The sequence below is a fragment of the Rhineura floridana genome, chromosome 1, assembly GCF_030035675.1.
Source record: "Rhineura floridana isolate rRhiFlo1 chromosome 1, rRhiFlo1.hap2, whole genome shotgun sequence".
Lineage (NCBI taxonomy): Eukaryota > Metazoa > Chordata > Lepidosauria > Squamata > Rhineuridae > Rhineura > Rhineura floridana.
The window spans coordinates 169709463-169726898 of NC_084480.1; the positions used below are offsets into that span (position 1 = coordinate 169709463).

The following is a 17436-nucleotide window of genomic DNA, read 5'->3' on the forward strand; positions in this document are numbered from 1 at the left end:
TAATAATTGTTTGTATAAAAGCCTTGCTTATGTACTGAAACTATAGCCATAAATCTCCTACATTACTTCTTTATAGCCTGAGAAAGGATACTAAGGTAATGAAGAAGCACCTGAATATCAAGGAGTTTTAGAACATCTACAGGGATTGTGGTGGGCAGCTAGGAAAAAAACTGTGCCAAATCCCAAAAACTCTGTATCTCTGTTCCATGGCAGGATGCACCACAATTGTATCAAGTAACAGACCTTCCTTGTAGGGCAAAAGCCCCAACCATACAGCATAACACAATGTGTTTTGCCAACCAAAGTGGCTGTGGCCAGGCTGCATATTGATTAACAATTTCTAAATATTACATTCATATTACAAATTAGTATGTTCACCACAAAAATGTGACTTCTGCCATATTCATTAACATATAATCATGCAGCATGGATAGGAAAAAACCCCGTATATATAGCAGGAGAATTATTGTACAATAACCGCAAATAGAGAAGTACTTTTAGTACACGCTGTAAATATAACTAAAGTTTGTACAGCATTTACTTACAAATATGCTGAGTCCAGTTGTCAGATGTCTGATACATAGAGTGCAAACACTAAGGAAAACAACACATACTTACATCTGCAACTAAAGAACACCTCAGAACAGTTTTAAAGTCTTATCAATTTCCATTCTACTGTGAATTTTTATGGGACAGAGATAATTAGCTGAATTCATATTACACACCAATGGCTGTTTCTTATTGTGTTCAAATTGTGCACAACTACACTATACATTTAATTTGTTTTATACCATCTGTCACAGTTTCCCCCAGAGTATGATTGTTGTTTAGTCAGAGTGCTGAGAATTCTGATAGGTACCCCTAGTCCCCCCTCCTCTAGGATGCACACCTTAATGTGGTGAGGGGTTTGAGAGTGTCAAAGAAGCTGAGAGCAATGCCATCAGGAGTCTAGAATAAGATTCCTAGCAGGGTCACCCAAGGTGGAATGGTCAAAGCTGAAACACCAGATTAAGATGCATCCACACTCAGAGGAAGGCAATGGTAAACTACCTCTGAATACCTTACCATGAAAACCCTATGAATAGAGTCTCCAAAATGCAACACGAGATAGTGCTGGAAGATGAGACCCCCCAGGTCAGATGGCACTCAATGACCTACTGGGGAAGAACAATGGACAAGTAAGAGTGACTAATGACGCTACTGGGTGAAATCCGAATGGAAGCCCAGAGGCTGATGTGCACAGATGCAAAAGGGGAGTCTGGAGCTGTACGACATACACAATAGGAACATGGAATGTGAGCAGCATGAACCAGGGAAAATTAGAAATTGTCAAGCAAGAAATTGAGATTTATTGGGAAACCTATTAACATAACCATCATCCAAGTCTATGCTCCAACGGCAAACACAGAAGAGGAACTGGAGAGATTTTACGCAGGAGTACAGGAAGAAACTGATCACACACCAAAACACAATGTTCTGATAATCAGGGAAGACTGGAAAAAGCAAAAGCAGGGAAGAACTAGAAACTGTGGGGAAATGGGGCTTAGCAGATAGAAATGAAGACAATAATGCTGGGGAAAACTGAAGGGAGTAGAAAAAGAGGAAGGCCAAGCAAGAGATGGATTGATTCCATAAAGGAAGCCACAGGCCTGAACTTACAAGATCTGAACAGGGTGGTTTATAACAGATGCTATTGGAGGTCACTGATTCACAGGGTCGCCATAAGTCGAAATCGACTTGAAGGCACATAACAACAACCCCTAGTCCCCACCTCCTCACAGAGCTGTAGTTACCTGGATTCTTCTAGGAGAGGGAGCAGATGTAAGAATCCCCCCACTCCTCTCCCACTCATTGGAAGGTAGCAATGTGGTCAGCTTTATCTCTCTCTTCCTCTGAATAAGGAGGCAGGGGAGGTGCTAGACAGGTGTTTGGATCCAGTGATGGGTTGGATGAATGCCACAAATTGAAACTGAATCCTGAAAAGACAGAGGTGTTCTGTGTTCCAAGTTCTTGAGTCTAGGAGGTAGGAAGAAGCAGATTTGTTGCTTGGGGATATTCCTGAATCCAACATTGTCACTTGAGGCCCAGGTAGCCTCAGTGGCTAGGAGTTCCTATTTCCAGCTATGGCTGGCTCACCAACTATTGCTCCTTTTGGACAGAGATAACATGGCCACAGTAGGCCATACTCTAGTAATTTCCAGAATGGATTATTGCAATATGCTGTATGTGGGGCTGCCCTTATGGATTACTTGAAAACTTCAGCAGCACTCTCCCTACTTGAGTTCCCCAACAAGTGGTATTCTGAGGTATATCACCTTTGATACTGATGGTATTACCTTAAGGTCATGCCTAGCAGTCATTGAAAGCTTTATCCTCCTGATTTTATTATTACTAACTGGATTTTTGCCCACCCTTCATCATGAGATTCCAGATTAGATTTCAACAATATAAAAATACAATTTTAAAATCAATTAAAACATTTTTTCTAATCTCCTTGTAAAGCTGTCCAAATTAGTTTGTTGTTGTTATGTCCCTTCAAGTCGATTACGACTTATGGCGACCCTATGAATCAACGACCTCCAAGAGCATCTGTCATGAATCACCCTGTTCAGATCTTGTAAGTTCAGGTCTGTGGATTCCTTTATGGAATCAATCCATCTCTTGTTTGGCCTTCCTCTTTTTCTACTCCCTGCTGTTTTTCCCAGCATTATTGTCCAAATTAGTAGTCATCATTAAATCCTGCAGGGGAAAATTCCATAGTTTAACTATGCACTGTCTAAAGAAGTACTTCCTTGTTTCTGTTCTGCATCTTTCAACATTCAGCTTCATTGGATAATCCCAGGTGCCAATAGAAAAACATCCCTCTATTCATTCTGTTTCAGTTTACATAATTTTAGGCACCTCTGTTAGTTCCCACATTACTCACTTTTTCTAAACTTAAGAACCCCAAATAATGTAACCTTCCCTCACAGGGGGAAGATGCTTCAGCCCCTTGATCATTTTGGTTTCTAGTCTCTGAACCTTGTCCAGCTCTACCTAATTCTTTTTGAGCTGTAGCAATCAGAACTGTACACAGCATTCCAAAATGCAGTTGCACCTTAGATTTGCATAATAGCACAATGATATTGGCATTTTTATTTTTAAACCCTTTCTTAATGATCCCTAAAATGAAATTTGCCTTTTTCACTGCTACCACACATGGGTTGACATTTTCATCAAGCTATCCACCATGACCCAAGATCTCTTTCCTGGTCAACTTCAGGTCATTTATAGGAGACCACCTAGAAACTTTATATACACTGTCTTGAGTTCCATCTTGGTAAGAAGGCAGGACACAAATGTAATAAATAAATATTGCATAGAGATGAAGCTTCAAAAGACTGTGTTTGAAATGGCTTTCTGTTTCAGTACCAAACAGAGGCCAGGGAATTCGGTATTTCCTATAAATTCTCCTTCTACCTGCTTGGTAAGCAGTGGTACTCTTTGTCTCAAAATAAAAGGCAGAAAAAAACTACTGGCTCTGGATTGAGGTAAAATTAAAACCCCTTTCTTTCCATAGCTAATTATCCTAGCAATTAACCTGAAAACAGATGTTAGAACTAAATGTCAGAGAAGCCAAATTACCAGAAAAGAGTCCTGCTCACATCACAGCAGTTTTGGATCACTGTCCAAACAAGGAGAATATATTTTTTTATTTTATGCCACCTTGGGAACCTATCTTCAGGCACACAGGTATCCTATAAATATTAGAAATAATAATGAGTCTATTGATCAGACCAAGCCAACAAAGGGCACCAATCCTGTGCACATTTACTTAGGTGCAAATTCCGCTGAATTAACAGAGCATAATTATGAATAAACATGCAAAGGATTTGGCTGTGTAATGCAAAGGACTTGGCTGTGTAATACACATATAGTACCACACAGCACTTAAATATTAGAAATTCCTTGTCAAATTTTAACCATTATTTATTTATTTTATTTAGTTGCATTTCTAAACTGCCCTATAGCTAGCAGCTCCCAGGGCGGTGTACAACATGATAAAACCATACCATCCTTACAGTTATAGGACCTAACACTAGAGTAGAAAAGGGATGGATTTCATTCTGGTGTTTCAGTGTTATGTTTTTGTGTAGAGAAAGGGAAGATTTTTTGGAGTGATTCTGAATTATCTGGCATAATCTAGAAAAAAAAGGTAATCCCATGAAAAGTGTTCAAGTTCATGGTGCACTATTAGAATAAATCTTATCACATCCACTCTCACATGTGGAATCCAAAGGCATTTGCGGTCAAGCTGTGGTGTCTGCCCTCCGGAATTTCTTGAGCAGCCGACACCATTTCTTATGAAATGTTGTGCTGTGAGGGTTTAGTGGGTTTTGTAGGCTATTGTTTTCTAAATTTTGCTTAACGTATACCAGCTGGGTCTCCCCATTCCCCCACTCCAGCCCCCACACTATTAATACCTACAGCATCACAAAACCACGAGATAAATTACATCAGATTAAGAAAGGGGGAAAATAATGTTTCATTACTATTGTTCCCAACTCTCTACCAATTTTCCCTTCACAGAGCACCCTCTCCCTACCAGCTATACTCCCTCCCTCGCGGTCCTAGCGCGCACGGGCAAAAGCAGTGAAAGAGAAGGATATGAGAAGACGAGGCAAGACTGCGAAGAGCTGGCGGCGGCACAGCTCTGAATCCCAACCTTCTACTTGCGTTAGCAGCGACAACGACTCGGGCTCGGCCTGGGACATAATGGTGATAACGACGGTGCCCGACCGACACTACCTACAAATTCACCTCAAACAGCGGCGCCGTCCGAATCTGGCGCCTTGAAATGAAGACTATCTCCCGCCCGTTGCGGCATCCCATCAGACACCGCGGCGGTGATAGCAATGGCGGCGAGGATGAAGTCCCCGCGCGAAGAAACTGAGCTGGCGGAAACGGGCCAGCTGGGAGTCCTCTCAGGAATAGAGGTGCGTTAGGCAAGCCTTTGCTCTCCGTAGGACTGAGGTCGCGTAATGGACAACACGAGCCTAGTTCTGCCTGAGATTATAAGACTGTAGACTGGGCAGTATTTCAAACTGTAGGCCGGGGGGTCGCCTGCTCGAATAGTCTCCAATATTGTTCTTAAATTCCCTTCGTATAGAAAACTAGCATGTTAGGAAGACGTATGTTCCTGAAAAGCTGGCTTAGACAGGCACATCTGGTTTTCTCCCGGACATGCTAATTTTTAAAAATTGTTTTGTGTGGAAGAGTATTGTCATGCGGGTCACCATTTAAAGTCTGCTTCATGACAGTGAGAACTAGAATCACAGGAAGTTACTTTATACCAAGACAGATCATTGATTCGTCAGTATTACCCTATCTTGACTGGCAGCGACTTTCCACAATTTCTGACGGGTCTTCCTTGTCCTACCTTGAGGTGCCAGAGATTAAACCTGAGACATGCATGCAAAGCGTGTGCTAGAGCCACTGAGCTGCGGCCTAAGTCAAGAAGTACTGCATTTCAGTTGGCCAAGTTCTTCAAACTCTCATAGGATTGGCAGGAAAGAATCTTGGGTCAGGGAGCAGGAATTCGAGGGATGGTTTCTAGGTTGAAATGCAGGGAGAGAAGCCTGGGTGGTAAGAGGTGGTATCTTGAATAGAAAGGAGTGGAGCCAGAGAGGAGAAGCGCTGAGAAGACGTAGACTGAAACCTTGAAAGGTCTGGTCAGAATCTGGGCCAGCAAGTCAACAGGCTTCTTTCAAAGCAAGCATGCCTTCTGGTACTGCCCTTCTTAGAACACATGCACAAACATAGTTCCCTCTTAGACTGTGGTGTTACGAGAATTAAATTTTACCAGCATTGCTCAGCCCTTTTTTACTTAATTGATGGAACAAATAGAACAACCAGGAGCTTTTTTGCAATTAGAGTGTAACTAAGAGTATTTTCACAGGTGAAAAATGTGGACACAAATTGATGCCAAATGAGTTGATTGCATACTTGTTGTTAGGTGCCTTCAAGTCAATTACGACCTTTGGTGACCATATGAATCAGCAACCTCCAACAGCATCTGTCATGAACCACCCTGTTCAGATCTTGTAAGTTCAGGTCTGTGGCTTCCTTTATGGAATCAATCCATCTCTTGCTTGGCCTTCCTCTTTTTCTACTCCCTTATGTTTTTCCCAGCATTATTGCCTTTTCTAATGAATCATGGCTTATCATTATGTGTCCAAAGTATGATAACCACAGTTTCATCTCATATTTACTTTTGCTTTTTGCTGCCCCCATAAGCTTAAACATGTATTTTTAAAAGCAAAGAGAGGGTGAAGTTGGTTTGGACAACAAATCTGTTTTTACAAAAAATAAGGGCATATTCTGTATATTTTTACAAAATATAAGGGCATCATAAAATTCTTCGGAGGAGCAGGGAGAAGAGTAATGAAGAACAGTGTGGGGACTCTTGGGTACATTTTAACCATCCTCAGCTTTCTCATCTCTCAGTTGCAAATAATAGTAGTAACAATAATAGTAATAGATACATATTAATAGCTATTCTCTTTTATTCTTTGTCAGATACATATTGTTCTTTTTAGAGAAGAAGTAGTGGAAAGTTTAATTGCATAGAAGATAATCTCACAGTGAAGACTTGACTGGACCTGCAAACTTCTTTTCAACACTGCAGTCAGTACTTCCACTGGTGTGTCTTTGAATTTCATATTTTGAACATAAACTATTCTTTATACCTGCTTTACAAAAAAAAATGGAATTTCAGTTCAACTTCTCTATAGACAATGCAGCAGAAAACAGAATAGAGGCAGTTGGGAATGGAAAGCAAAAATTGGTACAGGAGTCTTTCGTCCTGTTGAACAAGCAAGAAAACACTTCAGAAAAGAGGAAAGAGGCTTCTTCAGAAGAAAAGATATCAAACCAGGAGCGTTTCTCAGAAATACCTGCTAATGTAGCAGGCTACAGCTCTTTGAGTAAAAGCAAGGGTATGCCAAAGAAACACTCATGGCCTAAAACCACCAAGGAACATAATGTTCCTAAAGATTTGAGCAAATTGTTAGAAAAGAAAGTTGTGAGGACCCTTCCTGGCACATGCTGTATAAATATTTCTGTGGTAGAGATGGCACTCTTGGAAAACTCTCTTGGGGAAAACATTGTGTCACAAAGTGTTTCTTCTTATTCTGACCTAATCACAGGTGTCTATGAAGGAGGTCTGAAGATCTGGGAGTGCACATTTGATCTCATTGATTATTTGATAGAATCTGAAATTAAGTTTGCACACAAGTTAGTTTTGGATCTTGGCTGTGGGGCTGGACTGTTGGGAATAGCTGCATTAAAAGGAAATGCTGAAAAAGTCCATTTTCAGGACTATAACAGCACAGTGATTGATGAAATAACCCAGCCTAATGTATTGGTCAACTGCACTCATCAGAATGATGACATTAAAGGAAATACTGAGCTTTCCCTAAAACAATGCAGAAAAAAAGACTTTACCCAAGGCTTGCTCTCTAAATGCAAATTCTTCTCTGGGGAATGGTTAGAGTTTACTAATCTTCTGTTAAATAGCAATGAGCCCTTAGCAAAATATGATCTCATACTCACCTCAGAAACTATTTATAATCCTGATTATTATGAGGCTTTGCATGAAACACTTTCAAGATTACTGGAAATAAATGGCTGTGTATACTTGGCTAGCAAAGCGCATTACTTCGGGTGTGGAGGTGGAGTCCACCTTTTTACAAAATTCATTGAGAAGAAAAATCTGTTTAAGTCTAGAACTGTTAAAATTATTGACAAAGGGCTAAAGCGTTTCATTATCGAGCTGGTATTTAAGAACTCCCATTAATGTGTGTGTTAATAAATACTTTTTGTTGTTTTGCTTTCATGGGGCTCCTGCTAACACATTTATTCTTTGTTCATAGTTGTGTTCTTCTTGTATGTCTCCTCTTCTGTCTCCCTGATCCTATTGCTCCCTCTTCCTTAGAATCCTTGTCAGAAATTCTCATTTCTTTGACTGTGACTGACACTGCTTTTTTTCATCTTTTTATGCACAAGTCTACAATCCACATGCATGCTCAAATAGCTGTTAATTTATACTTCCAATAACATGATTACTGCACAAAGATAAATCTGTCCAGGAGTACCAAGCCTCGTGCCCCCAAGACCTTTGTAAGCAGGGCAAAATAGTAATAGCTATCCTATCTGTCCTCTGCACCTGATAATCAAAACTATGCTACCTCTAATTTATTTTTGTACAAGCTGCCTTTGGAAAGGTGCATGCCTGTAATGAAATATATGTTTGATTCTCCAGTCAGTTTATGTTTGTGGAAGACAGTTGAATTTTTGTAGTGGATAATGATCTCCTGGAGATGGGCAAATCGGAGACATTAAAGTGGGAGTGCACAATTCTAATTCCATTGCGGACAGTTTTCTATTTTCATTGACTCAAGAGGGCCACATAGCAATGTTAGCTGCACTATATTCATATTGTTATGTAAAATGTGGCAGAGCATTTTTGCTACAATTTCTTTTTCTTTTTCACCCATTCTGTAGTCTAGAGCATGCATTATTATACCTCTGCAGCTCTCACTAAACACCTTTCTCGTAATCCTCAGTCATTTTGTCTCTCCACTCCACAGTGCTGTTCTCTGTGTGTATCCTATGTGCATGATCTTTTCTATCCTTGCACAGTGGTAGGCCAGCACCCACATCTCTGTTGCCCACTTTTCTCTCTCAGTGTTTTCTCTGCCCCAGTTCTTTTTCCTCATTCATCTCTTATCTCCCCTCCTTCTCTTCCTCCAATTTAGGTTGTTGCAACACATTCAACATTGGAGTTCCCCTGAAGAGTATTTGGAAATTACAGCTAGTGCAAATTACAGCAGCCAGATTCCATTCTGGAATGCGCTTTATTGACCATATTATACTGGTGTTGCATCAACTGCATTTACTCTCAGTTTGTTTCAAGGTACAAAAGAAGATGCTTTTTTTTACTATAAAGCCCTAAATGGTTTGGGGCCAGGATACCAGAAAGAAAACCTCCTCCCATTGTTCAAAATCTGCTTCAGAGGCCTGCTGTATGTCCTACCACCAAGAGAAACTAAGTTGTTAGGAACGCAGGACAAGGCCTTTTCTGTGGCAACACATGACTGTGGAGTTCCCTCCAAAGGGAATTCTAAGCAAACTAAGCATCCTTGCTTAGTTTTAGACAGGCTGTTAAAATTTTGTACTACATAGCTTTTGGATGCTTTTAAATGTTGTTACGATATGTGCTCTTGGGTACCTGAGTTGTGTGACCTTGCCACCCCCATGTCCTATGAAACACACCTCCTTGAGTGGACGGGGATCTTTTGCTAGGGATAAAAACAAGCGCTTTGCCCTGAAATGTGCCTAAATGGTGTATATATATTTACCCCAAGAAATGCAGGTCCAAACCAAAATAAAGCAAAGCTTTTATTGAGAGAAAGAGTAGAATAGCACAGAACTACTTGGGTGCGTGGCAGCATTAATCATTAATATCCTAACCCATTCATAACTTTAAACTAAAGAGATCAAAGGATCTTTTTACTATAAAGAGTGAAAGGTAGGAATGATTACCTCTCCTAGGCCCTGAGTGGGCAACTGAATACAGCTGAAGCTATGTGGAGGAGCCCTGATCCAAACCCAGGAAGGAATCTCTTGGTCTCAAGTTTTTGCACCAAGACCCAGAGTCTCCCTGGTTCTGTCCCTGCAGTCCTTCGATGCATTCCTTGAGAGCATAGTACACGTGTTGGAGCTCTGATGTTCCTCGGCCCCCCTTCCCTTTTCACTAGATTCAAGCCTTGGTTTTTAAAATACTTTTTCCTCTCTCCCCCTCCTTCCAAGGAGGGGTCTGAAAGTCTGGTGATTTTGTGTGTGTGTATCTGCATATATATTTCTAACTGACCCTGAAAAACTAAGGCTCCTAACGAACAATGGAGGATTCTACTGTGAGTGAGGGAAGTCTGCCAAGAAGATAACATTTATGCAGTAGCTTTTGGTTAATTTTGTTTCTTAACACTGCCCTTGTTGTTCTTCACATAAAACCTCTGGGACGCATCACCAGCCATACCATTGGGTGGGGGTGCGTGAGAGTGGGGGTGGGAGTATAGTTCCTGGACTTGCACCTCCTGGGTTCCACTTGAACCAAAATGGGATTAGCCAAGCAATCGTAACAATGTTATTAACTCTGTTCTGTTTTTAAATACTTTTAATCTGTTTCTTATGATATTGCTGGCTTTGCAGAAGGCCCTACAGACCTCTCTTTTTTTTCCCAATTGGCCTTCCAGGTGTAACATTTAAGAGCAGTGTGATGGTCTGACTGAATTACACTCTTTCTGGCTCTGTTAAAAAATACAGGGAGTGTTACTAAATTATAGTTTTAATTTTTAAAGTTTTGTATTTTTCTTTTTATCATCTGCTGATTTTAATTGTAAGCCGTTTTGGACAGGCATCCGTGCAAAAAACTGGCCTAAAATCTTTTAAAGGAAATAATTAGGTTTTTTTGTGATAGTTTTTAAATTGTAAGTTGCCTTTGTTTTATAAAATAAATAATTATATAAACACAGTTTTATTTGGTCTGCTCCTCCCTTCCCTTCCCTCATTTACTCCTGAATTTATCAATAACAGCACAGAGAGCTTTCACGTCTTCAACAAGAAGACTTAAATGCAAGTGAGCTGTGCAGCATAGCTATTTTTTGGCTAAAACCAGCTGGAAATATTGGTGCTCACTCCACCTTGTCCCTTTGAGTCCAGGAAGAGGTGCAGCAATGCAGACATAGCGAAGGTGGTATTCTCCATTCTCCACACCCACTTTTTATGGACTTTGGGCAGACCTCAAGCCCCTTTTTATGTTATACTGGCATTGTGGGTCCTTTCCACATCAGCAGGATAAGAACATAGCCTTGCTGAATCATACCAAGGGCTTGTCTAGTGCAGCATCTTGTTTCCAACTGTGGCCAGCTAGATTTCCAGGAAATTCAGAAGCAGGGCATTAATGCAACAGCTTGTCCCCTATTGTTTGTTCCCCAGCAAATGGTATTGCAAGACCTCTGAACCCAGTGACCCAATTTGCATTTAATGCTAAGGCAAACCCAAGGTTTATTTGGCTTCTTTGGAGGTGACCCCTGGCTCTAGAGCTAATCCATGCTAATCCATTGGAAGGGCAACATATCTAACCATAGACAAATGTTGTTAAATATTTCATGAAACCAAGAATACTTTGTTGACTACTTTTTTAATTACATGATGGTATGATCCTACCACAGGAGAAGCAAATGTGGTACCCTCCAGATGTTGTTGGACAACTCTCTGGCCCAATGGTCAGGGATAATGGGAGCTGTAGTCCAGAATCATCTGGAGGGTCACAGATTCCCACCTCAGTCTAGATCCATTTTTGCCCATACAAATTGTTAAAATATTCTGCGATTGTTTATATTGTTTGACTTTTAAATCTACTGGTAATACTTAAAAAATCTGAGGTAGTATGACCACCATGAGAAAACATCTTGATAAAGATAAATTTTCAATTTTTTAAATTCATGATGTTATGTTAACATACAACCTTTCATAGTTATTTTTATGTAAGTTATTTTTCCAGGATAAAAGCCACAAATACTATTCCATTTCTGAGTATGGCCACAGTCAGTCATATTTGTTACCCAACATTGTTAGCTATGAATAAGCATGTAGATTTGCATGTAAGTAGCCTTTCTGTTTTTTAATAGTTCTAGTAAATGAAGGGCAGGAAGATGGTGGTGGAATCAGCGGTGTCTGGAACAGCTCTTGATCATTACTGAGCTTTTAATCTCATTTGGTGAGCTCCAGAAAAGATATAACAACTTAACTCAAAACAGTTCTGGAAGTTCTGGAAGTCTTGTTCAGCAGAGGTGGGAGGAAGGCTGAAGGTTGAAGGAGATAATAGCAAAGAAAGAACTCCTTCCTGCCCACAGACATTAAAGACGCCAAGGAAACCTCTCTCTGCCGCTGGAGAGAAAAGGTCAAGGAGCTATGATGGAGTAAGATGTTTGTGTGTATTTTATACAATCAAGTTGTAAATTGTGCTGGAGTATTTGGCAGTAGAAAGAAGCAAGCTAAGTTTACTGCAGGTCAATTTAAGGCTACAAGGAGCTTTTTAATTATGGTTCTTACACACCAAATGTGTAAGACTTTAGGGGTCTCCTTACCCCCAGTGTTAGACCTTCCAAAAAAGACAAGGAATAGACAAAACAAAATCCTTTCCTATTTCCCTTTGAAAGAGGAATGTAAGAAAGAAGTACCAAATCTTCATTCAACTAACCTTGATTGGTCCATGGACTATGCAAAGAATGGCTTTGATATTTATCTGAGAGGACTTTACAAGGGTTAGACCTGGCAACTGAAATTGCCCAAGTGGAATCATTAATCAGTCTAACCCCTGAGGCTTGGAGAAGTCTTGACACCTCTTCACAAGGAGCTGTACCTGATCCAGACCTAGATAGCTCCCACATGCAGTATGGGGTTTTTATAACCACTAAACTGACCCAGGGGGTCAGTGTATTATCTAAAAAATGTTCTTGTCCCCATTCGCAAATATCCAGATAATAGACGTAATAGCTGGTTTGACAGTGAATGTAGGAATATGAGGTCGATTCGTGCTGCTTATCGTTGCTACCGCAGCAATAACAAACGACAACTCCCGCATTCTTATTATGCACTGCGCATGGATTATAAGAAACTTATTGTCAAAAAAAAAAACAGGAAGCTGCTCGCAACTCTTGGCGTATGCTTGCAGCTGCACCTGTTACACGCAGCACCAGGTCCTTTTGGCAGCCAGTCAATGGGGCCTTGACTAATCGTAAGGAAAGCCTTGACTGTTACACATCTGGCGACATATGGAAGGAGCATTTTCGAGTGGTTTTTAATAATGAGGCCGTTTTAAGTCCTAGCCTCCCCTTTTCTGTTTCGTCTGAAATCCCACAGTGGCATCTGGTTGATCCTGATGTCATCGTTGATTTGCTTACGCGACTTAAGAAGGGTAAGGCAGCTGGACCAGATGGCATTCTCCTGGAGATGCTGCATTGTAACATAAGTTGATGGGCCTCTGTGTTGGCCTCTCTATTTACGATAATTAATAAATCCGGTTTGATTCCAATATCCTGGCTGAGAGCTTACATTGTACCAATCTATAAGTGCAGCTCAAAAAGTGATCCAAATAATTATCAGCCTATTATTGCTCTCTGTGGTATGTAAGATCTATGCTGGTTACTTAGGTTGTAAGCTAAAGTCGTGGGCAGACGCTAATCATATCCTGGGCCAGGAACAGATTGGTTTTAAATCGGACCATTCCACTCTTGACCATTGTCTGGTCCTGTCCCAGTTGCTGTACAAATATGCAGTGTCCCCTGGTGGCAAGTTGTTCGTGGCCTTTGTTGACCTAAAGTCAGCTTTTGACTCAATTTCGCGAAGTCGCCTATGGAACAAATTAGATTCTCTAAATATTGATAGGAGACTTTTGCTCCTGATAGCGGCACTGTATCATAACACCGTGATACAAGTAAGATGTAACTATTGTGGTCATCTCACTCGCGAAATTTGCTCTACCCGAGGAGTAAGTCAGGGGTATGTGTTAGCACCTATTCTTTTTAATTTATACCTGGCTGACCTCCCTAATGCTATGAGTTCGATTCAATCCCATTCCCCCAAATTAGAGAACAATAAAGTGTGCATTTTGCTATATGCAGACGACGCAGTTCTAATATCACTTACCAGGTTAGGGTTAAAGAGATTGCTCTCAGGCTTTGCGGCCTATTGTAATGATAACTTTTTAACAATTAACCACGTAAAATCAAAGGTTATTGTGTTCTCAAAGCGGAAGGTCAGATTCCCCTGGTATTTAGGTTCTGGGAGAGTTGAACAGGTTAATTCCTATAAATATCTGGGAATGTGGTTTCATGAGTCAGGTAGTTGGAAACCACAAGTTAACTATATAAAAGGCAAAGCTGGAAAAAATCTGGGAGCACTAATACGATTTTACCTTTCTAAAGGTGGGAGATATGTTCCGGCAGCTATAAGCATAATTAGGGCAAAAATTGTTCCAATGTTGCTGTATGGTGCTCTGATTTGGTCCCCATACTTTAAGGAGTCCTTAAAAGGACCTCTGCATGCTGCTTTGAGATCTGTCCCTAAATGTGTTTCAGGGGTCGTTCTTATGCTGGAAGTGGGTTTAAATTCTTTGAAATGCTTAGCATGCCTTCATACAATTTATTACTGGTTACGCTGTTTTTTTAAGCTTTCTCCAAAGTCTTACGCTTGACAGATTTTAAATAACCCTGTTAATGCAACGTGTCCTAAACTGGTTAGGCTGAAAATTGAGTCGGTTGGTCTTTTACCCCAAGAATTGTTACAGATGGAGCTCCAAACAGCCAAGGCATTGGTTAAAAGACACCTAATCGATATAGATAATCAAGAATTGGTGGCAGCTGCCATGGGGCCGTGCTCTCCCAGGGCATTGGGACTGCCCGTTTTGCCCTGCTTGGAAGGGATGCGATATCTGTATTGGCTCTCTATTCCTAAGTATAGGCGGGCCTTTACCTTGGCTCGTTGTGATGCCCTTCTTTTGAGATTATTGGAGGGCAGGTATGAAAAGATCTCAAGGAATCTTTGATTTTGTCCCTGTGACGTGCAAGAGGTGGAGACGATCACGCATGTCCTTTTTAAATGCAAATTTTATGACAGTCTCAGGAGAGATATTTTAAACCCTATTTTTTTAAATTATCCTGGGCGATCGGCCAGTACACTTACCTTGAGTGTGGCCAAATATTTAAATCAAGCAATGATGATCAGAAAGGACATGATGGGTCCGAAGGCCTGATTATATGATACCTGAAGTCATCTGACGGTGTACAGCTTATAGTTACTTTGTATTGTAAGTACTGTAAGCCAGTGCACTGTAAGAGATTTTGAAAGTGTACAACAATTGTAAAATGTATTTGTCTGTGTATTTGTATCTTGCTGTGAGTGCCTGCTGTGGTCTGTTGACTATGCAACAAAGGCGATTGATTGATTGATTGAAACTGACCCAGAATAAATGCAAGGACCTAAAACCTCCTGAGGAACCTGAGATTACTAAGGACATAAACCCAACTGTTTGTTCCTTCTCAGACGAGATATGATTTCAATCCAGGACCATTTAGCTTCATCTAAAGTGGAGATACATTTGAAGCTAATAACTAAAGAACTGGATTCAATCAAGACATTTTTGTCAGAATGTTATGGATTGTTAGTTGTTACAGCTGAATTACATAAAAGAAATGATGGGCTAGTATAATTAAAAAAAAACAACGCCAAGATCACAGTTGAGACAAATGAAAAAGATGTGAAGGAAAGACGTAAAAAAGGTGTAGCAAGGAAAAAAACTTGGTAAAGAAAAGAAGGGAAACTTAAAGGAAGCAACACAGAAAAAGAGTAAAAACATTAAGTGTAAAGGGAAGGGCCAAAAAACAACTAAACAATGTAGGAAATGGATTTTTAAAAGCTTTTTAACTTGTTGGAGGACCCACTAAGGGCATCAATTAAAAATTCTAAGAAAAGTAAAGCATCACAACTGATTGATGATCAAAGAGAGCTAGAACCACTCCTTAAGTCACCTCAGTCTCCTATTGGGAAAACAAAACTTACAGACACTGTAAAGGTAGTGCCAAAGGGTAAAACTGAATTAATGGTCACAGCAGACATAATACAAGATCCATGGAAATATATATTTGATGTGGGGCCAGAAACTACAACCAAGGATCAGGACACAGTGACAAATACATTAAAGCCTAAAACAGAGCAAATGTGGGAGTTGACTCTAAACTGTCAAAAGCTAGTTTTCTCTAACTTTCCGAAACTTAAAGGCATGCTTTCTCATTTCCAATGTAAAGTCCACTTTTAGGAACTGGTGGGCAAAATATCCCCATAGGTCCTGTTATGACATGTGCTCTTGGGAACCTGAGTGCTGAGATCAAGAGGGGGTGTTGTTTTTCGGTCTTGCATATGGACTCTCACTCACACCGGTCTTTGTGCAAGGGTGGGAAGACTCACATCATGAGTTTCCATCTGAAGGCGCACTTTTTGGACTATACAGATGAGAAGCCTTATTGTAACTGAGTTAGTCTCTATGTTATTGTTTAGCTTGCTTAGTGTTTGGTGTTTTTGATGTTTTATATGTTTTTTTGCTTTGTACGTCGCTCAGAGTGGCTGAGCTCATCTCAGCCAGATGAGCGACTAAGAAATCGAATAAATAAAATAAATAAATAAATGAGTGTGTGAATTTGCCACCCTCATGTCCCATGAAACACACGTTGAGAGGAGGGGATCTTTTGCTAGGGATAAAACAAGTGTTTTGCCCTGAAATGTGCCTAAATAGTGTATATATTTAACCCAAGAAATGCAGGTCCAAACCAAAATAAAGCAAAGCTTGATTTTATTGAGAGAAAGAGTAGGAAAGCATTACAGAATTACTTGGGTGCGTGGCAGCATTAATCATTAATATCCTAACCCATTCATAACTTTAAAGTTAAGAAATCAAAAGACCCTATTACTATAAGAGGTGAAAGGTAGGAGATTACCTATCCTATGCCCGGAGTGGGCGGTTGAATACAGCTGAAGCTATGTGGAAGAGCTTTGATCCAAAACCAGGAAGGAATCTCTTGGTCTCAAGGTTTTTCACCAAGACCCAGAGTCTCCCTGGTTCTGTCCCTGCAGTCCTTGATGCGTTCCTTGAGAGCGTCGTACACGTGTGTGGGAGCTCTGATGTTCCTCAGCCCCCCTTCCTCTTTCTTCCTCTCCTCTCTTCAGATTCAAGCCTCAGTTTTAAAAGACACTTTCCTCTCTCCCCCTCCTGCCAAGGAGGGTATGAAAGTCCGGTGATGTTGTGTATGTGTGTGTGTATCTCTAACTGACCCTGAAAACTAAGGCTCCTAACAAACAATGGGATTCACTGTGGGTGAGGGAAATTTGCCAAAGAACAAGATAACATTTATGCAGAACATTTATGCAGTTAGTTACTTTTTGTGTCTCAACAGCTGTCCTTGTTACCCTTCGCACAAAACCTCTGGAACGCATCACCAGCTATACCATTAGGTGAGTGGGGGTGGGAGTATAGTTCCTGGCCTTGCACCTCCTGGGTTCCACTTGAACCAAAATGGGGTTAGCCTAAAACATGGGGTTAGTCCTCAGTATTGACAATATTCTTGATATTGAGTATTTATTTTACGATTACCAGCATGCTCGATCTGCGGTGACATTTGGGAGCTGGGCAATTGCGAAGTTACTATATGAGAGAAAAATAAATTTAAAAAATTATAACTAGGTTATTTAAAAATAAAAATCCCGTTGACTTATTTCACAATGAGCCAGGTTTTACCAAAAAAGATAATGGGACCGGTGTACTCGTTAACTTGGAAGATT

General features: G+C 40.5%; 2 protein-coding genes across 7 annotated transcripts in view; one reads left to right on the forward strand and one right to left on the reverse strand.

Annotated features, from left to right (window-relative positions):
* The window catches only part of FIRRM (FIGNL1 interacting regulator of recombination and mitosis), a 102671-nt gene extending 97658 nt beyond the window's left edge, over positions 1-5013 (reverse strand). For 2 of the 4 annotated variants that reach the window (XM_061585355.1, XM_061585344.1), the window contains exons 1-2: positions 4650-4878; positions 546-585 (exon numbers count right to left, since the gene is read on the reverse strand). In XM_061585355.1, coding sequence (XP_061441339.1) covers positions 546-585; positions 4650-4754 — 145 coding nt within the window. In that variant the 5' untranslated portion in view covers positions 4755-4878. Of the gene's footprint in view, positions 1-545; positions 595-4649 lie in introns of all 4 variants that reach the window. The other 2 variants (XM_061585374.1, XM_061585365.1) reach the window with 2 other exon arrangements.
* METTL18 (methyltransferase 18, RPL3 N3(tau)-histidine) lies at positions 4636-8791 on the forward strand. Of its 3 annotated transcripts, none has more exons than XM_061585445.1 (3): positions 4636-4976; positions 5939-6083; positions 6559-8791. In XM_061585445.1, exon 3 carries the CDS (start codon positions 6746-6748, stop codon positions 7835-7837), a length of 1092 nt encoding a protein of 363 aa, XP_061441429.1. In that variant the 5' UTR covers positions 4636-4976; positions 5939-6083; positions 6559-6745; the 3' UTR covers positions 7838-8791. The 3 variants fall into 3 exon arrangements, with proteins under 3 accessions (XP_061441429.1, XP_061441418.1, XP_061441411.1); XM_061585434.1 differs by having other exon boundaries at positions 5996-6083; XM_061585427.1 differs by lacking the exon at positions 5939-6083.
* The last annotated feature ends 8645 nt before the right edge of the window (positions 8792-17436 follow it).

What these genes read in the sequence shown, in the direction of transcription:
- METTL18 (XM_061585445.1), top strand. Translation starts at nt 6,746, where the DNA reads ATGGAATTTCAGTTCAACTTCTCTATAGACAATGCAGCAGAAAACAGA.